Below are 27250 nucleotides of genomic sequence, written 5' to 3'. Positions count from 1 at the left end.
ACAATAGTAATGTCTTTCTGGCACAACTTCTTCAAGTAACACCTAACTTTTATTTTGATGGGTTGTTGCTAAGTTTCTGTTTGTGTATATGAGGACAATAGCTTTTCTCCACTGAAGTAGTAAAATGCTCATGATGTAAAGTCAGAGCACTGTTGGAGATGAAGTTTATGTGTTCATGTCCTCATATAGTGAGACAGCAGATGGTGAAAGCACCACGAGCATAGCACAATTTTGAGTATGTGCAACATACGAAACCATACGGTTAATTCGCACAGAGACACAGAATTCATGAGGCTATACTGATCTCAGCAGATAAATTTGCTAATGACAGTATACAGCAGATAAATATGTGTGGAGCATGCCGAATAAATTAGTTGTTTTGAAGGTAATTGTACTCTTGTTAAAGCCGAACACTGCAAAATCATCACTGATTCACATTCAACCAACATGCAAAACACAAAGTCCGAATAAGGAACCTCAGCTCAGACCAAAAGGAAGCACATAATGATATGAAACATTAGCGCATTGAGATAATAAAAAGAAAAGAAAGAAATGTAAAGAATGACAGCAGATTAGTGGCACTGCTGCTCAGTGTGTTTGTGAATCAGTCACATTAGCAGAGCAGAAGAAGCAGCGGGTGAAGCAGAGAGAGACACAGCCTCGTTTCTGCTGAAGGTAGCCAGCTGTGATGATGCAAGCAGTGAGGAATCACAACACAATGATCGCAAACAGCTCGGCATCATGATGAATTTAAGCATTTAAAGCAGATGAGTGCATGTGCTTTCTGAACTCCCCACCGTGCCATTAGAGCACATAAACACAATCTGGTTAAGTGTTAACTACCACACACAGTTCTGGAGATGAGAAACACACTCACCTTCGGTCTCACCACACAATGTGCACTGTGACTCTACAGAATAAAAAAAAAAAAACAAGAAAGAGAGACCTTAGAGCAAACTTTTACATAAACAGCATATTGCGTGAATAATCTCCCACGTCAAAAAAAACCCCTGAATTTTTCATAACTGGGTGTTTTTCAACTACAGTATATACAAACGGTCAATTTAATTTCATTAAAGAAAAAGGAGTAACCCTCAGACTATCCAAGATGTAGACAAGTTTGTTTCTTCATTGGAACAGATTTGGAAAAATTTAGCATTTTATCACTTGCTCACTTCACAAGACATCATTTGTTGGACTGGAGTTGTATGGATTTCTTGTGGATTATTGTGATGTTTTTATCAGCTGTTTGGACTCTCATTCTGACGGCACCCATTCACTGCAGAGGATCCATTGTTGAGCAAGTGATTTAAAGCTGAATTTCTCCAAATCTGTTCCAACGAAGAAACAAACTAGGTGAACAACTGGGTCAACCTTAGTACAGAACATACATAGAACATATCTTTATATAAATTCAATAAATACAACCCAGATTATTGTTGAAACAAATGCATAAATTAGTCTATAAATTAAACACAATTGGTACATAAAAACCATGTATGCCACTGTAACATTCAACTTTTTTCCTTGCTTTATGAAGGTCACATTATAACTGTAGTGGAAACCTTTTAGCAACTTTTCTAATCTCCAAATGCATCATAAATATATATATATATATATATATATATATATATATATTAAAACTGAAAATTTAAACATTGAAATAATCACTCTTAATTAAAAAAAGTTATAAGACAAAACGTATATTGTATTTCAGTGGAAATTAAAAAAAATTTCAGCAAAAATGTGATTAATGAGATTTTTTAAGTGCCTATAGTTTAAATAATAAACTCCCAATTATTCATACAGTAAATAAGATTGATTCCACTCAGGCATCTGTTTTGTTTGTCCCACCTGCATTGGGTTTTCTCAGGATTTCTCTTCTATGAAATTTCTATGAAGTATTTTCGTAAAACATTTTGTACTCCATAATTATTTCATCTGTGGCCTCAATATGCAAAAATCACAAACAGATACTTTTGGGTCCAATTACAATCTACTTTCTGAACACCTTTAAACACACAAGCTTGCACACAAACACACATACACATTTGCAGTCAAAATCCAAACAAACAGAAACTAAAGCAAGTCTCAAGTATAAATGCATGCATTACGGCCATATCTTAGAAAATGTAAATCAAAATATGAAGCTATGTTACAAAAAACAACTCTATTCATCTGTAAAATATGGGCTCTTCACAAGACTACGGCATAAAGAAATGGGAACACAATACAAATTCTGTCATGTATCAATTCAGTTTTCATTTCAATGGCCATTAAATAGAACCGCTTTATTATAAAAGTCCTTGCGGCACCACAGCAGTGATTTAAATAGTCGTTCTGCTGTGTTGAATGGATGAGTATCTGATTAGTATTTATTATATAGTGCTGTCTATTTAAATCAGACTCCCATGCCGCTAATTAAGAAACGATTGACATTTGTTCATAATCATATTGAGAGATGTGAACAGGCAACAAATTCAACAGATCAATCTTCTCATCAAGTGTCTTGTGTTTCTGGCAGACTCCAAATATACAGAAGTCCAGTCCAAACATAATAATTGAAGCCTGAACTGGAAACATGATGAAGTATCTTTTCCAAACAGAAATGGCAAAAAATACTTTAGCTAATGCAGCGAAAATCCTATTCCTTTCTGGGCCTTTATTGACATGTTTACTGGAGCTTTCAATTCCTGATACCTTTAACTCCCTCTCTGAAAGTAAACCAACAAAACCTCAGACAGTGACACCACATATTTATGTTACTCTTCCAAGTTTTGAAACAAGTTCAATTAGGACTTACCAGCAGCTAGAATTGGACAGAAAAAAAAGAGTTTGACAGCAACATCCATATTCATAAAGATATTTACAGCAAAAGATAAATGCAGACACTGATCCAAGACCTTTTCCTTGGCCAAGACCCCAAAAGTTCATATTTACATATCAGTTTGACTTGTGTCCCACTTGAGATTTTGAAGTCCAAAAGCCCCCATAGAAACCCAGAAAGAACAATATGCAAACAAATTTGGATGCAACATGCACGGGGACTACTGGTATCAGCTGCATGTGACTGAGCAAATTTCGTCTCGTGATTCTCCAAAATAAGAAGCGTTAACCTGCAAGTGAAAAAAGCATTTCAACACATTCCACAACTAAGCATTCCATAATTAACACCAGTATTTGCATATTAGCCTTGTGTGCTCACACTCTCTGCTTTAGTTGGCGTAGTGTTAACAGTGGGAGTGTCAGTGGTGATAATTAGCTTTTCTGTTCTGGTCTTTTTTCACAGGCACACAGAGGCTTTTCTTCAGCTCTGTGAGGAGACGAGGTGTTAATACCCGATTATATCATTATAGAACAATTCTACATACTATTTTTGTGAACATCGGCTCTTGTTTGATGAGGTCATGAGAAACAAATTGATTAACACGAGTAGAATCATGTACTAAGGTAAATGAGTCAGCCTATAGTAAATGGAGGTCAGTTCAAAGATGATCAGTGCAGATACAATATATCGACAAGCTTCCTGGCCTGTGTAAACACACAGAATCGCACACACACACACGTGTTACTCTATTTAGATTACTATTGATTTCAGTTTCTGCACTCTAAAATAATCCCTCTTGTGCTTGGCTAACTGCTCTTGCAGGAGCTGACAAAGCTTTTCTGTACTTTCAGATAGTATCAGACTTTATGAAGACTGTTAGCACTCAGTCTATCATAAGCACTCTGCTTGTAAGAGCTCTCTTAGTCCCCAAGAGTAAAAAAAGATAACAACGTACCATTCTGCAAAGGAATATACAGCAGCTGTGCTAACATACAGACCAAACTGAAGATACGAGTGTGATTTTTAATATATATATATATATATATATATATATATATATATATATATATATATATATATATATATATATATATATATAACCATTGTTAAGAAACTTACTTTTTGGATAAAATATTGTTGTGCTCTGCTAAAGAAAACTGCTCCAAACAAAGCCACAGCAAAATTAACAGTTGTGAATCTCTTTGTTGAATGTATTGGTTGAGAGAATGATTCAGTAACTCCTGAATGAATCAGTGTTGTTGAACAAATCAAGTGTAAGTGAAGAATTCAATGACTCATGTTCATAAACAAGTCACTTGTTTTGTTCCTGAATGAATCATGTTTTTTTTTTTTAATAAATCAATTCATTAATAATAAAATAATTTAATTTAATCTCATATTAGTCAGCCCTGTCTAGGGTTATTTTGTGGTTATGATCAGCTGACTGTGAATTATCTCTTACTGTAAAGTTTTAATTTTGAAGTATACCTGTATTTCCGCTATAGCTGCAGACACAAAAGCATAAGCATCTCATATTTACCTCCGTATTCTTCTGAGGCAAAATGCTGTAGATCAGCATGAAGCCCCGATGTTAAGAACCCCAGAGGTGCCATAACCTGCTTATCTGCAAGACTGAATCATTCAAGGCACTTGACAATACAGATTGATTTCAGAAGGCCATGTGTTCAATAAGGCCCAGCTCAGTATGAAAGATTGAAAGATCAGTTTTGATAAAGCTGTATATTTCTGTCATATAATTACACCACTAGAGCGCCAGTCTAAGGACTTGCCAGTTTCTTCAAGAGGGTGAAGCTGAAAAATCTAAACATCTGTTCTTAGCCCTTTAACATTTTTTTTAACAGAGCTTATCTCTTTTTCCCATGAAAAGCTAGCTTAGTCTCTTTCATTGTTACTAAGCTGCTCTTAGCAGATTAACAGCTGAACATTGTGAATCTACTAATAAGCAAAGTAATAATGATTTAAAACTCTAGGATTTTTCATCCATTCAAATTGCACATTATCACAGATTTTTATGGCAGAATTGTATGCTTGAGAAAACATTATAAACTGAGATTCATCATCATCACAATCTTTATTTCAGAGGTTGATTTATATTAGAACTACACTATTTTTAAAAAACATTTCAGTAGGATTTATTTTCTTTAATAAAATAAATAATATGTTATTATTATTCAGTATTTTTTTCCAAATGAAGGTCACATTAATACTGTTTTGTAAACTTGTAATTTACTTTTGCTTTTCTTTAAATGTTCTGTAAATGTAAGAAGCATCTTTGTAGATTGCATGTGATTTATGTAGTTTTTTTTTTAATGCCATACTTAGGATAAAAATGAGGCATGTAATGTGTTAAGAAAATTCAGTTGAATCTTTTTAGTGTGTCATTACCAGTCACGTTGGAATTTTGTCAAATTACGCGAAAAGTGGACAAATATCAGCCTATGTAATTTTGTGTTTATTTAGGATATTGGAAATGCTAGCTATAAAATAAACATTACCAAGACAAAGGAATCTGCTATTTCATCTTCCTAAACATTAACATCAATGAATAGTATTAAACACAGTACATCATTTGAGATGTTTCAGTTTCAGTGTATTAATAAACCAATATTAAAATAACTGATCACAGCAGGTCTGTTCATCTTTCCAGATGATGGACTCTATCTGTTTATTCCCTCTTAATACAGTCTCTCCCAATCAGAGCGCTGAGAAAGGTGGGCGAGAGAGACCAAAGTAAGAGCCTCATCTCTTACATTAGAGCAGATGAGTCCTTGACTGGACTGTTCTTTTTTTCCATTATCTATTTGCCTTAAAACACAGTGTTACAAGTACAGAACAAATTGATTTTCTTTCACAGAAGACAGAACTACTAAAGAAGTTCTAAAATAGAGAATTGTGAGCATGTGTGTATTTTGAAAGTGTGAGGGAAGGGTGTTAGACTGTTGATTATTTTGTTCTTTTATATTTTTTTCCACACTCTCAGAGGCACAGAACAGACTCATCATAAATTACCTAACATCCAGCATCTTAAAATAAACTTGGAAAAACACATAATAAACAGAAGAGCACACAGAGACCTGAAAACAGTTGCTCTGCATGTGACTTTTTTAGTGTACTCTGAAGGTACTGTAAACAGTCAGTGTTGTTGTCTGCCATACAGGGCTCATGCATTTGGGTATGTTTCAGAATTAATTTAAAAGCTTCCAGCATTTACCCCAATCTCCATTTAATCTGAGTTGAAGGGTGTCTAGCTACCAGAGTACATGCTTTAGATGATGCTAAAGATTCTCCACATTTTCTTTAAAGCTATTCTGTAATGGACCTCTATTCCATCAAACCTCTTTGATAATGTAACAAGCCTGAGATGTAGACAAAAATGCAAAAGCCTGAAAGCAAAGAATTAAAAATGGCACTTAAGAAAAGGTACTGTGACAACACCAAGTAAATTAATATATACATTAATTTAAACTGATCACTGATTGCTATTAACATTCTATTTATAAGGTATTCCAACATACTGTACTTCAAAGAAAACCATTGAACTACATCACTGGTGGTATGGGGTGATAATGTTTATTTATATTATTAATATTTATTTTAAAAAATACAATACTTACTGCCCTTTACAAGTAGTTTGGTTCAGTTCACTTAATGTGACCTTGTTCAAAACCTGGTTGAACATATAAAAAGTACAGTCTTCCACTTAATTAACTTTCCTAGAAAATTATAAAAACAAAAAAAAAGAGATTACATTCATACTTCACACATTACTTCTGTAAAGAACATACTCGTTAACAGTGACAAAGTATGTGCTTATTCAAAAGAAGTAACTACTTAAGAGAGGATGTGATTTTGGATGCAGCTGAAGAAAAAAACCTCCGTAAATAAAGAGCCATTTATGCTCATATCGGCTATACTCCCCATTGGCAACGCTGAAAATGTAACATCTAGTTACATCCGCCTACTTGCGGATATATTATGAATTGCGGTCAAGCATTCATACACAGAACGGACATGTCAATGATCAAGCTCAAGCATCTCAAAAAAAGTTAATATAGAAATATAAACCTTTGATGCAACACTTTTATCAATTACTTAGCTGTATCAGATGAAACTGTAATCTCATTTCTTTATTGATTTACTGTGCAGCCCCATTGTGTGGTAAGTAAATGGATGAAGTGCAGCTGTAGTCTTAAAGAAGGCTGGGAGGTTGGAAGACTGATGAAATTCTTCACGGATGAACACCCTCATGTATTATAAGAGAATCTTTCATGAAGCGTTTGTTCGGCGGCCTCTCCTTTCCACGACCCTTAATGATGTTCTCTCCCTGCACTCCTCCTCTCCTCGTTTCCTGTGGCCTTGCCTTTCTCTCATTTTTCTCTAACTATCTCTATTTCGCCCTTTCTTCTTTACTTCCCTGCTCCTTCTCTCCCTCTGTTTTCATGAATAGGCTCACTGAGGCATCTTGTGCAGGACTAGGTCTGTGCAGACCTCAAAGACAGGAAGAGAGATATGACAGATGAGGAAGAGGAGAGTTTGGGATGACATGAAGGGTCATTGCAGTGCTTTCCTCTGAACTGTGAACATTCAGTGCTTATGGCAATGACAAAGTGGCAGAGTTCATAACGCTGTATGAACATCTGGAAAGGGCATTTCTTGTTTTGAGGTTATTTGCAATTTCTGAACTGGCTTGGGATAAACTGTTCGCTGCATTCCTTCAGAGGATCAGTGGTGCTATAGTAAGGACATAAGGGAGAATCAATTAATTAGTTAATGCGCAAATTACTTTAATGATTTAAAATATATTAAAATCCATTGTAATAAATGCCTTCTCTGATTTATTTTTTATGTACAGTAAGTGTGAACTATTCCTTTAACTGGGAATGATAATCATGGTTTACTCACTCTCAAGTTGTTCCAAACCAAGAAAAAAAGAATGACTGAGACTGAAAGACCAAACCAGTTTAACTCAAGACTCAGAGTGATTCCAAAGTTAACAGTTCCCTGTGGAACAACATCAAGGTGAATAAATGATGGTAAAAACAAAAAAATCTTCTTGAGTGAACTATACCTTTAAGAAAGTTTAGTAAAAGAAAAGAAAAACTTACTGTTCTTTATTTATCCCTAAAGGCAAAGTCAAGTGCAAAACAAAAACACCATTAAACAAAATAACATGAGCTCTGGATGACTGGAACTGTGCATAGTTACTACAATCCATCTCGGTTACGGTTCCTCACAATATTCGCACTCTGAATTGACATGTAACCACTGACATGTAACCGGCTGGGCTTAACTCACAATGTGTCAAAAGGGTGAGTGAAAAGCCTAACAGGAAATGACAATGAGGAATGCCATCTGTGCAGTGCCACCTCGAGCTGCTGGTGTTGCATCAGACGTGCTGTACAGGTGACACATTACTAACAGAGTGTACAGCAATACTGTAGCCTGGCAAATCAACTGCTGCCATGGATACAGAGACTTTTGCAATCTCAGCCAGACAGTTAGCTAAGTACTGGCGTTTATATGATTCTCTGGTATATGGTTTCATTAATAGAGAGAGAGAAAGACGGAGAGAGCAGATGTTTGTGCACAGTGAAATGTGACTTACTGTCCCCCACAGGTACAATCTGTCTCAAACCTGCTATCAAACTCTCATTCCCCCCTCAGTGTTCTGAGCTAGTGTTCTGGTCCAGTTACACACTCAGACAGCTGTAGGCATGTGTGTGTGTGTGTGTGTGTGTGTGTGTGTGTGTGTGTGTGTGTGTGTGTGTGTGTGTGTGTGTGTGTGTGTGTGTCAGCTTAAAGTTGCTGATGATTATAAGAGAGACTCAGGAAAAATATGACAGGACCAAGGATGCTATTCTTTCTCAAAACCCGAGAGTTACAGGAACACTCAAGAGGAATAAAGACACACATCTTTCTGCTCTGTACTTGTGTGTTTGTGACTGTGTGCCAAATATAAAATGAAAAGGAGAGAAAGAAGCAAGGATGATAATGATTCCTTTCCTGTCTTTACATTTATTTGTTTGTTAAGTATGTACAGTATATGTTAGATAATGTACAAGGAGATGGTCACAATTGCTTAATAAATCTATTTAGGGTGATACAAGACCTCATGACTGTGTCAGGAATTATTTTTTGAAACTATCCTTATATTATGACAGGTAATACCATTATCCATGGCAACATACAGTACAAGTGCTACTTTCACATCTTTCTTTTTATATTGACACATTTAGCATGATCTTATGACTCCAAATGGTAAACTGCTTAGTGAGGTAAAAAAAAAAAGCATTTAAACCTTAAATTGGTAGGAGTGATGTTATAAAATAATGTTTTTTTTTTGTTTGATAATGTTGTTGTAGTTAATGTAGTTTGGATTGGAGTTGAGATAAATTCCTGCGATGGCAAAGCTGAATGGTCAGTCTTTAGTGTCACATGATCCTTCAGAAATCATTCTATTATGCTGATTTGGTGCTCAAGATTATTATCAGTGTTAACAATAGTTTTGCTGCTTAATATTTTTGTGGAAATTGGGTTCTTTGTGGAATAGACAGTTCAAAAGAACAGCATTTATTTAAAATGAAAAGATCATAACATTATAAACATTATAAATGCCTTTACTGTTGCTTTTGAACAATTAAGTGGGCTTTTGCTGAATAAAAGTATTAATTTCTTCCCAAGAAAAAAAGTAATTTTGCAATATTGCTTTAATTTTTGTCTTGCGGCTAGAAAGATAGGACTATAGAAAGTTTAAAGCAAATCTGCAACTAATATAAAATAATTTGAACTCAAATTAATATTTCATATCCATGTATTTTTTTATTTGTTAAGCTGCTGTGTAATATATGGGATAGCATACAGTCAAGGCTGTACATTGTCCCTTACATATTTAATATGCTTTAAAGAAGAATGCTGAGAAACGTCCCAAAAATGTCAATTACCTCCATTAAATATGCAGCACCTCTGGTAAGGCAGCATTAACAGCAGGAGTTCTTAGAGAAAAAGTCAAACAACAATCAACAGATTTTGATCCTCCATCTGCTCACATACTTTCCCTCTCCGAACGCCGTCCACTCACTCAGAGACTCTTAATAATGAGTAACTGGCAGAGCGCACTCACCAGACTCTCAGCTAATGCACCTGCTACCCCTGACTGTGTCAGAAAGAAAGAGCAGCGGGCACCAGATGTGAAGGCCGCATCCACCCCAACCCACAGCGTCACTTTAGACTGACCCACTTTCAGTTTTTAACTGTAATTGCCATGGTTGGAAAAAAAACTGATCACATCCAAAGAGGAGTCATACTGTAAATGATTCTTATTATTTGCTGTCCGAGAGCATGGGTGTGTCTCTGTGTCATCTGAACTGTTGCCTCACTATTTATTAATTGGAAATGAAAGAAAAACCACTGAAGAAAATGTGAATCAAACATTATTGTTTAGTGATGTTCAGTTGCCAAGCAACAACCCCTTTTAGCACAGTACCAATGACAGTCTGAATGGAGAGAACTACAGAAAATGATGGAATTGTTGTTAAGATAGTAGGGATAGTATTATAATAAAAAACATGCAGGTATATCAGAATAAAAATGTGAAGTTACCCATCTCATTCTTAGCTATGCAAAGGAACAGTTTATCAAGGAAGAAAAGGAAAATTCTGTCAATATTTTCTTACCCTAATGCCATTCCAAACCTGTATGCTGTTATTTTTTGCATGTGACACAAGTGGAGAATTTTTAAGAAATGCTTTTGTAGATAGAGAATAATGACTTAAATTTCAGTCTGTTCCTCACTTAAAGATAAAGCATCATAAGTCATGAATATATTCTAAATAAAACACATAAATCATATGCTGCTTTTATATAGTGTTTTTTGTCTTCTTTTGACCTTGACAGCCCACAGTCACTATAACCATCAGTGTATAGGAAATATTTACATGAAAGTTCACTTAGGGAATATTTTACAAAGAGAAAAAAAATGGGTTGAACTATTTATTTAAAGGACTAGTTGACCTAAAAATTTAATTTGTTCATTATTTAAACACCATCGTGTCAATCCAAACCTGTATGACTCTTCTGTGGAACAGAAATATTTATATAAATATATATTTTGAAATATGTCTCAGTGTATTTTGTCCATAAAATGAAAGTCAAAAGGGTTCAGTGTAGTTTTGCACCTCAGTGACTTTCATTGTATGGACAAAAACAGTTCTTCAAAATAGGGCTGGACGATATGACCTAAAATCAAAAATTTGATTAATTGAACATTTTACCTAGATTATGATTGATGATCAATTATTTTATTTATTTAATTGCATAGTTCACTGACAAGATCTGTAATGTAAATATGCTCAGTTATTAAAGGTGAGTACATTTGTTATCTTTGTGATTTTAAAATAATTGAAGGAAACAAATTATTTATGCTTTGAAATCAAAGCACACATTTCTTGAAATGAAACATCTTATGAAAAAGTCACATTTCAGTTTGAATGTAAAATAGATATTTCCAAATTAAAAATATTTTAAAAAGCATATTTTTACGCTGCTCCGGTTGCTCAGATGACTTGATGTTCCAGTTCTTGCTTCCATGCTGCTGACTGGACAGAGTCATACGACTACATAGCGGCAGTATTATTTATTTCTTTTTTTATTTGAGGTTAAGGTTTGTGGTTTTGGGTTGTTGCTGTTGGGTTGTTTTTTTGTTTGGTTTTTTTTTTTTTTTTTCTTGGAGGAAAAAAGGATAGGGATAGTTTTGGTCTAGTTTTGAATAGCATTCGGCTTGTTTTGTTTCGTGGACCTGGCAACCCTGAGGAAAGTAGTAACAGGATTGAAAAAAACAAAATAACTGATGTGGGAAAAGTCGATTAGAAGTTCTGAATTTTTGTTTCAGTTAATTTTCAATTAATCGTCCAAGGCCTACTTCAAAACCTTCTTTTTTGCTCCACAAAAGAAAAAAAAGATGATGGTGCATGGTTAAATAATAATACAATTGTTATTTTTGGGTCAGTCATTGCTTTATTAATATAATGTCAGCAAGTTCACGGTTAGGAAAGGAGGAGAGGATGTGACGTCAAGTATGGTATCCCATACTCAGAATGTCTCTGTAACATTAGACCACGACTGCCCCAGTTAACTGTATATGAATGTATGTGGATTTGTTCGTAGTACTTCCTGGTTTGTGTTTGTACTCAGGGGAATTTTATTATTTTATTTTTTGAGAACTCTCAACCATCACTAATTACACACTCCTTTGAGCCTTTCTGCAGCTTTTAAACAAGCAAACATAACAAGCAAAGTTTCCAGAAAACGGGCCAGAGGCAGAGGATGGGGGATGTGTGCGTTCTCCTCACAAATCTCAATTTATCAGCCTTGCGCTCAAACTCAGTCCTCTGCCTATCTTCAGCGTTCATTTGGACAAGGACTTTCAGATTTCGGATACAGCAGGGCGTCAATAAAGAGCTCTAAAGTGCTCTCTCACCTAATAACAGACTCTATGTTAAACAAGGGAAGAACAGCCATCTGAGGCTCTCGCAGTCCTTAGTAACCTAGCAACCAACGATAACACAGTTTGCCGCTCCGACCAATGCCAGTGGAAGTCCTAAGCAAATCGTAGGTGAGGGGAACTGTCTCATTACCTCAGGCGAAGAACAAGATGTGTAACCTGAAAGCATGTTTGTGTAAGTGCTTACCTTTCACATGAATGAGTTAAGATGCAAACAGAATAAACCAACAGAAAAAAAGTGTCAAGATGACTGTTTCTGATCTAGTTGCCATGGTGATATTCAGAGCTGAGGTGTTCCCGAGTGTGTTAGCATCTCCCATTGCATATGCTAATTTGATATGATAACACACAAACACTAAATGCTAATTCCTCAAAAGAAGCCTGGCAGAGCTGATCTGAATCCTGCATGTTTAATAAAAGATCTCTTCATCTTCTCAGATCGCTGTTTGTGCCAAACATCTTCATGCCTGAGGGAGCTGGACCTGAGCCAGAGGTTAAACCGAACCTGTGTTAGGCTGCCGTTACAAGAAACATTAAAGTTAAGTTCAGCTAACAGCCAGCGGCAACTGGAATTGCGCAGCACTTTACCGCTCCATCACACAATTCAGCGGAGATCCACAACGTGACATACAGCTGAGCAGCTGGAGAACCATCAGGGAGGGATTTGGCAGGACAGGAGGTGGTTTTGTCTGGTTCTGTGCAAGAAAGATAAGCTTGATGTATATTGCACATTCAAGGAATATACTGTCTATACAATATAGGAGGGGTGTGTGTGGTTGTTAAAGCTGCTTGGCTTGGAATCAAAAATGTAAGCCAATCAGAAACACCAGTCGAGAGCTGTCACACTGCTGTTCAGCCAATCTCAAACCCTTGTTATCTACTTAGACCAAAGAGTCAAGGTTTGGCTGGTTAGCAAAGTCCAGTTTACAGGACTGAAGAATTGATTGTTTTTCACATCTTGATTTGTAATGTGAATTAAATAGACTGAAAGTCAGTTTATGGAAATAAAAATCTCAATCATTTCCTCCCTAGGGGAACAATGACTAAAAAAACTTTAAAGACAGGCCTACAGTGAGCTACAAGCATTTTTTTTTGCAGCCACTAGCACGTATTATTTTAACTTATTTAAATAAATAAACCTCAACAGGAAGTCCTGGTGAAAAATTCTGCCAAAGAGACTCCACCAATCAGAGATTTAAAACAAGCAAACCGCCCCAAAATCACTTAAGGTGCAGTCACACAGGGAAGTCATGGCCTAATGGTTAGAGAGTCAGACTCGTAATCCAAAGGTTTTGAGTTTGAGTCTCGGGCTGGCAGGAATTGTAGGTGGGGGGAGTGCATGTACAGCGCTCTCTCCACCCTCAATACCATGACTGAGGTGCCCTTGAGCAAGGCACCGAACCCCCAACTGCTCCCCGGGCACCACAGCATAAATGGCTGCCCACTGCTCCGGGTGTGTGTGTTTACTGCTGTGTGTGTGCACTTTGGATGGGTTAAATGCAGAGCATAAATTCCGAGTTTGGGTCACCATACTTGGCTGTATGTCACGTCACTATACTTTTTGTTCCATCGACTTCCATTCATAAGAATGCAAATGCGGTAGAGTGGATATGCAAGCTCATGCAAAGAAGTTTCGCATTTCTGCAATTCTATATTTGTATGTGACCAATAGAAAATCAATATGTCACGGCATGACCTGAAAGTGATTGTGAAGTGATATGTAGCCAAGTGCACATATACAGCAGTGAGCAGTGAACACACACACACCGTGGACACACACCGGGAGCAGTGGGCAGCCAGTCGCACATCAGTCGTGGGTATTGAAGGTGGAAGAGAGCATTGTTCATTATACTATATAAACATCCTGTAAGTTTCAGAACTCAAAACTCTCTTGTTAGTCTAAGAACAGCTTATATTGAGGCCAATCTGCCAAAACGACAGCTTGTGGAATGTACCACTTTATGATCAATGCCTGCTTCTACATCACTGCCTCTTTAGCCCCGCCCACTGATTCACGCATGTAGTGTAATAACGGAAGCAGCAAACACAGGTCTACATAGAAACCAAATGATAGAAGATCTTAAGACAACAAGACCCTGTGCAGTGCCAAGATGTGGAAAAACACTGTGAGGAAGTCTTTGCATTGTCTTCCTTCTGATCCTAACATTAGGAAAGAGTGGATGAACCTTTGAATTTTTATTTTTAATCCAGATCACATCAGTAAGAGCTTGGACATTTGTTCACTTCATTTCACCGCAGATTCATTTACGAACATAGCACAATTCGATGCAGAGTTTTCAGAAAGATTGAAACTTAAAGATGAAATTGTGCCGACTATATTGGATCCGACGGTAACGTTGCAACACACAAGTGTGAGTAACTGTTTTCATTACATGGTCACTATTGCTTAGTCTGTAATTACAGACCATTTGATATGTACTGAGTATTTATGCGTTTTTAACCTAAATTACAGCAGCTTCCATCTTTGAAGGATGTACTGTAGGCTGTCAAACATACACAACTTTTAGCCAATCACTGCAGTGGGTGTTTACTTCAGAGTACATAACATTATAAGGGGACATCAGGGAACAGTACAAAATAATAAAAAGGCAGTTTCATGTCCTCTTTAATTCATATAAATTAATTGCATTTTTGCAAGTTAACTGCACAAGTGAAAAACTGGCAGTGTAGTGGCTAAAGTAAAGAACAGAACTTCCGGGAGGCCTGTCCAAGCTGTGCAAGTGCCATTCATAACGGATAGCTTTCACCTGGTTATAGACCTCCTTGGTTTAGACAATCACACTTTGAATGCTTTAGTAAATCGAGCCCACATGGTACTGGACATGTTACAATAGAGTTGTGTATATCACTGATGAGAGCCCTTCGATCCCAGTGCACACACAGCTCTGTGTTGTGGGTGTCTCCCGCTGTCTGTACAGATGTTCAACAGGCTGATATCGGTGAGCCCTGTGGATACAAAGCTACTCAAGTGCAGTGAGCCATACATTCCCCTAGTTGACCTTAATCCACAGCCTACATAAACACATACACATGAGCATGTAAAGATCAAATACCTATATGCTTTCTAATATGCCTAGGTGCATAAATAAATACTTGCATATTGATTCAGGCTGCATGGAAATGGCCAGTTTTAGCTGGGTCTGGTTTAATGGCTTTAGAAGAGGTTTTTTGGGGCAATGTCATCTCACATTTTCTGATCCCGTTGCCTAGTTTTCTCCCCCTTATTTCCTCTACTCTCTCTCACTTTCCTATACATAATAGTGTCAAAAAGGCAAACATTAAACAATAAAAGAAATCTCAGTCAGGTGTGAAAGCTAGACAAGTGAACACTGTCTCTGAAACATATCTAATGCAAATAGTGCTGCTGACTTTGAGACAGACTCTAGAAAGGCCATGCAAATATGTTGTTTGTTTGAATAAACTTGGCAACTGCTCTGGGGGGATTCACATTTAGTAACAACTGATTTAAATGTACCGCCATATTTAATTGGATGCAAATGAAAACAAGGCTGTGAGGGATAGAAGTACAGTTCAATGAGATGCACTGGCTGCTTCACACTGCCACAACAAAACACATTACTTCTTAAAAATATATATGTTACCCAAAAATGTAATGTAATTATTTGTAATTATTATGTTATTTACTCAACCTAATGTTGCTCTAAACTATTTTTTTCCATTTTAGGAAACATTATTGCACAGTTTTTGCCATAAAATAAAACTTAATAGTGACCACAGCTGTCAGTCTCCAAACGCACCAAAAAAGCTCTTTCATAAAAGTAGTGGTTTCAGAAATGTGAAGCCACTTTGTGGTGCTGTTACAGCTTGTTCTTTTGTGGAGCTTGTCAGACCCTGGTCACTATGAACTTCTTATAACATTTCTACCTGGAGTGTTTACAATGGAAATATTAACAGCATATGGTTGGGAAATGACATGAGGCCGAGTAAACAATATTGTTTTAATTTCTGGGTGAACTATTCTCTTAACAATAGTCTGAATCCTTCATAATGTAACAGATGAATCCTGCAATATAACTGTTACGCATATAAAAGAACCTCTCCAAATATAATGGCAGAAAACTTTCAGATCTACCACTGTGCTATGATATTAGCTGCAAACCTGTTAAGTGTAAAAGCATCCATTAGCCTGGGCCCTGCAGTGGATCTGGTAGAACAGGCAGCATCTGTGTGTGCTCAGACACATCCAAGAGGCCGTGGAGAGATTAGCAGTCTTTGCTCTGCCATGATTAGTGCTAACAACCATGTAGTTGCACACAAGGCTAGCATCTGCTCTTTACAGCGGTGCTCAATTCAGCTTCAGCTGGATTCATTAAAAAGGGTTTTTTCATCGTTTACTCTGGCCGAGGATGGAAACCCAAATCGACTATCACTCTGTTAGAAAGTGTTGGCTTTCTGCAGACCAAATCACTCAGCATCAAAATAGACAAAAGTGATGTAAGAGGAGGGTGAAGTCAGTTTGATATTAAAAATGAAGTGTCGGTTTCTATAGGAAACGGAGCAATAATCCCTTGACGCAGTTAGCCACATGATATGATTTAAAGCCCTTCTCTGTGGGAGTGAATCAGAAAACAAATGGAGTCAAGGTATCTTTTCAAAGAGCATTTGGTGCAGTTTGAGCCTGGGACCGACATTCATTTTCCATTTGAAAGGATAAAAACAGAGTGTCATTTCAATCTACTTTAAAGAGACAGTAAAAATAGAGAGCAGCACAGGATTATGAGCACCCAAAGGCCCACAATGGTGAGATGTTTCCATCACAGTTTTACAGAATGAGTGAAAGTCTGGCAAAATCAAAACTCGGATCTTATCCTTTGATTAAACTGTAGTTATTACAAGGAATGCACTGATATTACAATTCTGGATTATTCCTAACCCTAACCCAATAATTATTTTCATGTTATCCTATATTTTTCTAAATAAATTAATTCTATATATTAAGTTTTTGTTTACATAATATATGTATGTGTACTGTGTATATGTATTATGTACATATATAAATACACCCACATACAGTATATATTTTGTATAAATTTATACTCATGTAATTTGTATTATATATAAATACAGTATATTTAATATATTAACAACATTTTTCTTAAATATATACATGCATGTGTGTGTATTTATACTGTATATACATAATAAATATACACAGTTCTCACACATACTGTTTATTATGAAAACAAAAACATATTTTGGATGTGATTAATCATGATTAATCGTTTGACAGCACTAATATATAAATGGACAATATTAAAATTATATAATGTCTAAATAAAATAAATAAAAAAATAAAGTCTGAATTTAAACCAATGGCTGATATAAAAAATCTATAACTTGTCTAATTTAATTAAATGTAAACAACTAAAAAATGGATGAAAATGGATATTCTTTATAATATTTACTGATGATTACATTTAACAGTGTTATTAAATTAGTGATTTAAAGATCAACTTTAAGTGAGCATTAGATGAAGACAAATGTTATTGAAATTAAAATATAGGGGAAATAAGTTTGAAATTTGCATATCTCATATGGTCTCATTCTGATAAATTAATCAAGTAATCAACTGAAAAAAAATCAATTCTGCCAATAACCAATATGGCACCAAAATATCATGTAGTAATAATGTAGCCCAAGCTCTCTTTTTAGACACACAGAGAAAAATGGTTCCTTATTCTGCATATCAATTAACTTAATATCAGAAATGATAATAAATATAATATCACACATTTGTTGATAAAACAGCTTAGTCACTTGAAACCAGCAGAACGCGGGGTCACACGTCTATTATGAACATCGTTTCAGCTGGTTCTTCCTGCACTGACTGACGCAGCACTTTTTTACAGTGGATTTCTTACATTCTCAATTAAGTCTCCAAGGAGGTTCCTCACTGCACCAAACTCATATCAGCTCAAACAGCTCCTCAGAGAGCGCATGCCACCCTCCCGGTGGCCACGTGTTATGTGAGGCAATTCAGAATGAATAAATTATCTTCATGCTTCAGCAATGTGCTAGATTTCATTAAAGACTGACACATCATTGTTCGATTACAAGGGACAGACTAGAGAGGAGCTCTGTAAACTCATCATCTGCACAGCTGTCTTCTGCCTTTCACTTTTACAAATTTATATGTATGTTCATGGTAGATGCTTTCTTGTCAAAGTGAAAGACATGAAAGTGCAAGCCAGTCGTTAAAAACACAGCTGGGAATTTTAACAACTTTATACAGTTGCAGCAATTTTGTACAAGGTATTTCAGAGCAAACGGCATCTTAATAATTATACATATATATATGTGTGTGTGTGTGTGTGTGTGTGTGTGTGTGTGTGTGTGTGACCCTGGACCACAAGACCAGTAATAAGGGTCAATTCTTTTTTTTATTTTTGAAATTGAGATTTATACATCATCTAAAAGCTGAATAAATATGCTTTCCATTTATGTATGGTTTGTTAGAATAGGACAATATTTGGCAGAGATACAACTATTTGAAAATCAAAAATATTGAGAAAATTCCCTTTAAAGTTGTCCAAATGAAGTTCTTAGCAATCCATATTACTAATCAAAAATTAAGTTTTGATATATTTATGGTAGGAAATTTACAAATTATCTTCATGGAACATGATCTTTTCTTAATATCCTAATAATTTTTGGCATAAAAGAAAAATCAATACCTTTGACCCATACTATGTATTGTTGGCTATTACTACAAATATACCCATATTACTTCTGATTGGTTTTGTGGTCCATGGTCACATATTAGTATACTTATCAATATATTTTAAATTAAGTTGCTTACATTCGTTTTAACACAAATACACCTTTCTAAATACATTAGACAGGAAGATGCAACAATATAAAAAATCTGGCTTGTATCAATAGGATAATTATTTTCATTTTATATCTGATAACCAATAATGGCCAATATTGAAAGTCTATATTTTTTATCTAAATAATTAAAACACATGAAAAAATCTAAGGAAGACTATATAAGAATTTTTACATATAAAACAAATATTAAAATAAAAAAATCACTTTAAAATATGGTTCATTAGTAAATGTAAAATAATGCATTAACTAACAATAAGCAATACATTTGTTACAGTATTTATTCATCTTTGTTAATGTTAATCAATAAAACTACAACTGTTCATTGTTAGTTCATATTAGCTTGACCATTAATTAATATTAACAGATAAAACTTTGGATTTTAATGTGTTAATAAATGTTGAAATAAATATGAACAGATTAATTTATGCCTAACAAGTATTTTTCATTGTTAGTACAAAAAAAGCTTTAACACTTAAGCACTCTCCATTTGTTTTCTAACTGCTTGTTTTCTTTAAAAAAAAGGCCTCTTACACTAGACTTCTCTATTCTTTTTCCATTCTATCTACAGTACTTTTCTTCTGATTTATTATAAAAAAGACCCTCTAATGCTAGCATTCCCTATTCTTTTTTTATTCTATCTACTTGTTTTCTTTTATTATATACAAAAAAAAAAAAAAAACACATTGCTACGCGTACTGTGTTAGGCGAACCGAGACTTGTTATAGCACTTGCATATTATTGCTCTTTTGTTGGTTTTGATTGCTTCTATTGTCCTCATTTGTAAGTTTCTTTGAATAAAAGTGTCTGCTAAATGACTTAATATAAATCAAGTACATGTTAACTTTAACTAATGTTAACAAAAATCATTAGTTGACTATGAGGGAATTTAGGCATAACAGCAACAACTGATATTTATTTTGAGATTTGCTATAGCTTACATTTAAACAGTGGCATTAAATTAATAGTGTTTTATATATATATATATATATATATATATATATATATATATATATATATTAACTTTGTGTGAGCTTTAGATGATGGTGCTGTAAATGACATGAAATTTAAAAAGAAAAAATAGGGAAAATAGAAGAAATCTGACAGATACTGATTAAGTAAGTTATGGTAACAATATATTTTACACCCTTAATTAGGCTCATTACAGATTCATAGTTCAGTGATTTCCAATTTGTAAGATCAGTGCCAAAAAAAAACAAAAAAAACAATACAACTGTAGACACAAATGAAGTATTAAGACAGAGATACTAAACTAAAGTCATGAAATGTCATTATGTACACAGCAGTGTGAAAATTGCAGTGCTGTTAGATGAATAAAGCAAACCCATAAGTAGGTTATTTTAATAGGTTAGTAAATTGATCTAAAAAATGTAAGCCTGCTTTTTACTGTCATTGTATAACTAGTGTTCTGGCAGTTCTGAAAAGCACACAGCGAATCCATCACTCTCATTTTTGACAGAGAAGAAGATTAGAGGGGAGGTTAGATGTGTCACAAATTAGTGGTTTTTAAATCACAAAGGTTCCATGCTGAATTGCCTTCCGACGATGAACAAAAGTTTTATCTTAATGCGAGAACTTCCTTAAGTTGTGACGCGTCTGTCTCCAACAGAGCTGAAGGCAGTGAGATATTTTCCCCCTCATTGAAAAGGACATGAAGGAGAAGTCTGTCAGACTATGTCAAAATCCTACTGTGCCTGTTACCAGTTCAAACTTTTCCCTAGAGTCACACAACCATCCAGCAAACACAGAACAGCCCACAGCCAGGTCACAAACACATCAGCAAATCAGCATCTGAAAAGAGGTCAAAATAAGGTCATCAGAAATTGCTTTAATACACAAGAATCCTACAACACGAGCTGAACTTTATCTGCAGCGTTTCTAAACAGTTCAGATCTGATTTAATGGCATAATCAGCTGTGTTACAAATGACACATGCACTAAACTAAAGAGTTAATCACTCTATCACACTTTCCAGAGGATCTAACACAATTTATTTGGCCCTTGCAAGGTCAACAGAAAGCTGTCATCCGCAGAGCCCCAGAGCCCTAATAAACGTCTCAATTTATCAGTCTTCAGCATAACTGTGTGGGTGTGTATGTGCTCTCTGTGTCCGTTAGTATTTGCCTGTCTCATAAACATGGCCATGTGGCTCTCGCTGTGCTGCTGCCCCCCCACTCGGCTAACCACTCAGCCTCTTATTTCCCAGCATGCATCTGGCAGCCGTCACAAACTATCTCAGTGAGGGGGGCACGGAGAGAGATGCCAGAATGTAAGTCAACTTGCTTGTCCTCCTGACTTTTAGATACATTTTTATATTAATGGTTTTAAACTCTTGCCACACAAATACTTACACAAATGCATCTGCAAATAATAATGACACAAAGGTGGAGTGATGATTATGACGATGATGATGATGATGATGATGATGATGATGATGACTGTAACCCCTCATAGCATGCCTGGATGAAGAAAGAGACAGCTGATGTCAATAATTGTTGTGAAAAAAAAAAAAATCACATCTATGTACGCAGAAAAGGTTCTCAAATAAAATTTATACTGGAACAGGATGTGTGATTTACATGTACACATAAATTTATTAATAATACAAGCACATAGATTTATTCAAAACCTCATTTAAATGTTAATAAACCTGAATTATTCTAAAGTGCATGGCTGCAGTTCATTTGCATAATAAATGGGCAAATTCTTCTAGAAAACCCCATAGGGGCTTTCATCACAACCTGTACAGCCATCAGTATTAAATGTATCTTTTCCCACCCCAACAAACTCTTTTTATATAGGCCAAGAACACAGATGATCAACAGTCTCATCCCAGATCAATCTATTATGCACATCATTTAAAAAATATATTTTTTGGAAACCATGACATTTTTTAGGATTCTTTGATGGATAGAAAGTTCAAAACAGCATTTCTTTGAAATAGAAAGATAAAACAGTGCTCCAGAAACATTTTTTATTATTATCAATGTTGAAAATAGTTGTCCTGCTTAATATTTTTGTGGAAATCAGGTTCTTTGATGAACAGACAGTTAAAAAAACAGCATTTACTTGGAATAGAAATCTTTTGTAACATTATCGCTTTATTTAATATCACTTTGATTAATTTAATTCATCCTTGCTAAATAAAAATTTTAATTTATTTCAGAAAAAAGGCATTTAAATCCTTTAAAAACAAAGTGCAAAGTTATAGTGCAGACAAAGTACTTAAAAGTTAAAAACTTAAAAAGTTAGATAAGGTGCACACTTAAAGGGGTCATATGATGCTGCTAAAAAGAACATTATTTTGTGTATTTGGTGTAATGCAATGTGTTTATGCGGTTTAAGGTTAAAAAAAAAAAAACACATTATTTTCCACATACTGTACATTATTTGTTTCTCCTCTATGCCCCACCTTCTGAAACGTGTTGATTGGCCGAATGCCTCAAGCATGTGATCGAAATGTTACTCCTCTTAACATATTGTGATGCCTTGACCGGCCGGAGAGACAAGACATAAAGACGGAGCAAATTGTAGACGTGATATAAACATGATTTCTAGTCGTGTTTTCTTTTGGAAGGCAAAAACAAAGTAGTTTCGCTTTCTCAACGAAACAGCGTCACACACCGCGGCCTTGAGTGAGCAGAGGTGGGGGTGGGGGCAGCAACAACAATACTACAACAAGAATAAAAGATACGCCTTCTTTCTTTGCGTGAACATCTGGGCGGCATTATGCAAATCTTCCCACATACTGACGTAGATATATGGGGGCGTGTTAGAATGAGCCGTTTCAGGGGGTTGTGGACAAGTCTCAAAGAAAATCTCTTTGGATTTGAGACTTTAGTCTTTGCAACTTTACAGATCTTCTTTATTCACCAAGAGCTTGTAACACTCCAAAGAGAAACGAAAATTTTAAATCGCATCATATGACCCCTTTCAAGGTGCTGTATGTAGGATTGACACCAAGTGGTTGAACTAGGTATTGCAGTCCAAATTCAAAATATTGGAGAGGGTTTTTTTTCACCCGGCCCCTCCTCCTCAGACTTGACGCAGGTTGCCAGATTGATGACACAAAAAGGAACAATCACACTTGAGAATGAATTAAATGAAATACACTGTGTTTTATCCGCCAACTGGCAACCCGAAATACCGCAGTGGCAGTGGGCAGGTTTCACAAACCAAAACAAAGAACCACATTCCGGCCCGGAACGCACATTTTCAAAGGAGAATTACTGACTGTAGCATTGTTTTTCAGATAAACAAATATGTTAACGTAGCATGTTTCTTAAACATCTGCAAACATATTATGGTATTTTTATGCTTTAGTAGATTCAAAATCTTACATACAGCACCTTTAACACTGATGTGTCCTGATTTCTGCCTGTCAGCATTCACACACAGGTCTTGGACACAAATACATTCATACACAGTTAGTGAATGAAACAAAGTGAGAGCGGATCTATCGTAGCTGTTGAGGCTTGTGTTGTCTCCAAAAAACAAATCAGAACGGAATTAAATTTGAGGTGCCCTGAGACAAATTACATGCTAGAATAAAAAAAGTCAATCAGTCTTGAGAGTGCTATTAACAGAGAAACACCAAAATATCACCCCATGCGAGGGAAAGTCAATATTTAAATAAAAAAGATTTGTCAGTTTACTTGGGCTCCGGCAGCCTTTATTGGCTGAAGGATATGCTTGTCTGCAAAACTGTGTGGGACAATTTTCTTTCTTGCTCTGAAGCACGTCAAATAACTATTTTCTTGCTACCTGAGCTTACACTGACAGAACAGAAATTGTATTTCTTATAACAGCCGGACTCTGAGTGTGACAAAGAACATTTCCAAGAAAAACTGTGAGAAAGAGATGGCATTTACTTTATCCTTACTCTTGAGGTGTCAAACAGAGATCGCTCATGTCTGAACAGTTTAGTATACTAGAGGAACTGTATATTACTATGGTCTAAAATGTAACTCATTGTCCAAATAAGCTAAGGTCAGATTTCCAGTATAAGGCCGAGGCCATAACAGCCACATTGATTGCTTTTACAGTACTTACATGGATATGGTATTTTACTCCACTTACAGTACGTCTCAATAGCCTTATGTAATCAGCCAATGTTTGCATGTTAAAAACCATTTGGAGTCCTTTGGGACACTAGGAAATTTGTGTTTACTGTAAATGGATTTTCAACCAACAATCGTGTGGTGTCTCTTACTAGAACATATGTTAGTACCTGCACCGTTGGCAGTAAATATATTATAGCCATCAGTATGTCCAAATACTGTGTTATTAATGAACTCCAGATCATAATAAGAGAGTCTTTAGTGTACTGTAATTACAAAGAGTGTAGCATTCTAAGCCAGCGGGCTAACGGACAGATAATTGGTATATTATCAACTCGTTAGGCTCAGAGCTCATTAAACGTCTACTTGTCTCCAAATCCTTAAAGACGGCATGAAATCGATTGACAAGCACAGATTTTCTTCATTTGTTGATGTAATTTCTATTGAAACAAAAAGTTGGGATGGTACATTAGAGGAGAGATATTTTAGGAATAAAAATAAACAATAAAAATGTTGACATGCCTGTGCTTCAGGGAGCCATTCTGATTTGAACTGAGAATTTCTTTGAAATTTCAATTTAATTGTCATTTTTTGAAAATCACAAGAATTGATCATTTTAAAGTCAATACGAAACCTAACAGGGAGCCAGTGTAGAGATTCCAAAATTGGACTGATGTGCTCCCTAGTTCTGGAGCCTGTCAGGACTCTAGCAGCTGAGTTTTGGAAATGCTGCACTTTATTTAGGGTGGGTTTTTGAAACACCTGCAAGAAAAGCGTTGCAGTCATCGATGCAGAAATAAACCAATGTATTGATCAGCTTTTTGGCCACTGTAAAGGACAGCATGAGGAGTATTCATGCAATATTTCTGAGATGAAAAAAATGACATTTTAACAGTGTTCTGAACTTGGGGGTCAAATGTTAAATGAGCGTCAAATATCACCCCTAGAAAATCAAAGTTTATCGAAATAAACCTTGAATGTTGCCTTCAAAAGCCTTGTGTGAAAGTTTTTGAAAAAAAGATGCAAAAAAACTGATAGAACAATGAATTGAACAACAGAACATTTGTTACAATTTTAGCTAGATAGGACACTAGGACACTCATTAGTATATTCAGCCTGCTTTCATAGAACAGAAATTCTGTGTACGTTTAAATGTTTATACTGATATGAAAAGTACTCTAGTACATGGATGATCAAAGCTAGACTAAAAGTGGAATAAAAGGCTGAAAAGTGATGTTCATCTGAAGCTAAAAGCAGTCACATATGTGCTCTATCTGTTTAAACATACAATCACAGCGGCATATAATATTGGACTGTGAGAGAGAAAAACTCATGTAAAATGATAAGAGCTCTTGCACAGATGCATTTGAGAGTCAAAAAAGCCCTCCAAATGCATCAGAATATTTATCACAGCATGTGAAGTTCACTGATTTTCAGACAGTCGAGCTCCTGGCCCTCATAAACAAAATGTAGGGCAATTAAGCTCCCAAATCCATAGTGATACTTAAGTCCTGCTTATGGCAAGTCCAAATCTTTGCTATTTCAACAAAAGAACTTCCACTGAATGCCCTGATCAGTGCCTCATCATCCTTTATTCTCTGGGAGCTGTCTGGTGGATTCACAGCGTGCAGTGAGAGGCTGAGGAGAGCGCAGGGGGCGTATAAGAGCTAGTATATCCCAGTGGTCCTCAGTGTGGGCAGCAATGACTGTCTGAAACATACAACAGCAGAGCCCAGAATCATCTGTCAAGTTGTTTCCTTGTCACTTTACTAACTTTTAAACATACTGTATGTGATCTGCTCCATCATTTGGATCATTTTGACCCATAAACCGATTTTGGGTTTTATGCACTGAAGTTTGTTTTGTTATGGCAGTTATATGCTTTTGTTGGCTGGATATAATCATTTAAATAGTGTCATAAACACTTGATTGCAAACAAGTTTCAATTGTTTGCCTTTTTTTTGTCAGCTTTATATTTTTTCAAGTGTTTTTGAAAGAAGTCTCTTTTGCTCACAAATGCTGCATTTAGTTTATTAGAAATAAAATAAAAACAGTAATACTGTGATATTCTATTACAATATAAAATAACTGTATTCTATTTAAATATATTTTACAATATAATTTATTTCTATGATGGCAAATCTGAATTTTCAGCATCAGTGTCACATGATCCTTCAGAAATCATTCTAATATGCTGGTTTCTTTTCTTTTGTTGCTAAATATTTTTGTGGAAACCATGATAAATAATTTTTCAGAATTGTTTAATGAATAAAAAAGTTCACAAGAAAAGCATTTATTTTAAATTATATAACAATGTTAAAGTCTTCAATGTCACTTTTGATCAATTTAACGCATCTTCTTAAAAAATCTGACCCCATAACATTTGAATGTGTTAAATGCATAATATATTTACTTGAAAGTGCATGTTACAATATATTCAGCAATATGCTTTTTCTGAAGTTTAAAAGGTGAAAGGTTTAAATTGACCAAAATTCGCATTTTCCCAAAAAGGCCAATTGCAACTAATGACTCATTTTGACAGAGTGCATCACATATTAACTATTACTACATCTTGTTTTACATAACCTGCATTCATTGTGGTATTACATAATCAGAAAAATCCCGCTCTTTCAAACATTTTCCTTTCTCTTTAATCTTTTCTTTCCAGCTGAAAAGAAATACGAGGTCACGTCACAGTGTTGTCAAGCTAATGCTAATGCTAGAGGGTGAATGAGAGATTTTCCTGCTTCATTAGTCGCCCCTTAGGACCGAGAGATTATACACAGAAAAACAAGCTCCTGTCTCCACACACACCCACCCACACACATCTCTCTCCCTCTTTTCTCCAATGTGCGCAAGGATGTGTGACTTTCCCACCCACTCTTTCGCTCTGTCTCTCTGTCACCTCCTCTTCTCTCTGCATGAAAGAGATAGAGTTTGTCTTTTGCTCCA

At 35.6% G+C, this 27250-nt stretch overlaps 1 protein-coding gene across 8 annotated transcripts in view; it reads right to left on the bottom strand.

Moving 5' to 3' along the window:
* dlgap2a (discs, large (Drosophila) homolog-associated protein 2a) overlaps positions 1-27250 on the bottom strand; it is a 120927-nt gene that overhangs the window by 61850 nt on the left and 31827 nt on the right. For 5 of the 8 annotated variants that reach the window (XM_042742317.1, XM_042742310.1, XM_042742311.1 and 2 more), the window contains one exon: positions 878-910. The exons of the other annotated variants lie outside the window; for them this stretch is intronic. In XM_042742317.1, coding sequence (XP_042598251.1) covers positions 878-910 — 33 coding nt within the window. The remainder of the gene's footprint in view (positions 1-877; positions 911-27250) is intronic. 8 annotated transcript variants of the gene reach the window in all.

Source organism: Cyprinus carpio, chromosome B17, assembly GCF_018340385.1.
Source record: "Cyprinus carpio isolate SPL01 chromosome B17, ASM1834038v1, whole genome shotgun sequence".
NCBI classification, from domain to species: domain Eukaryota; kingdom Metazoa; phylum Chordata; class Actinopteri; order Cypriniformes; family Cyprinidae; genus Cyprinus; species Cyprinus carpio.
This window is presented reverse-complemented; position numbering and strand designations above follow the sequence as displayed.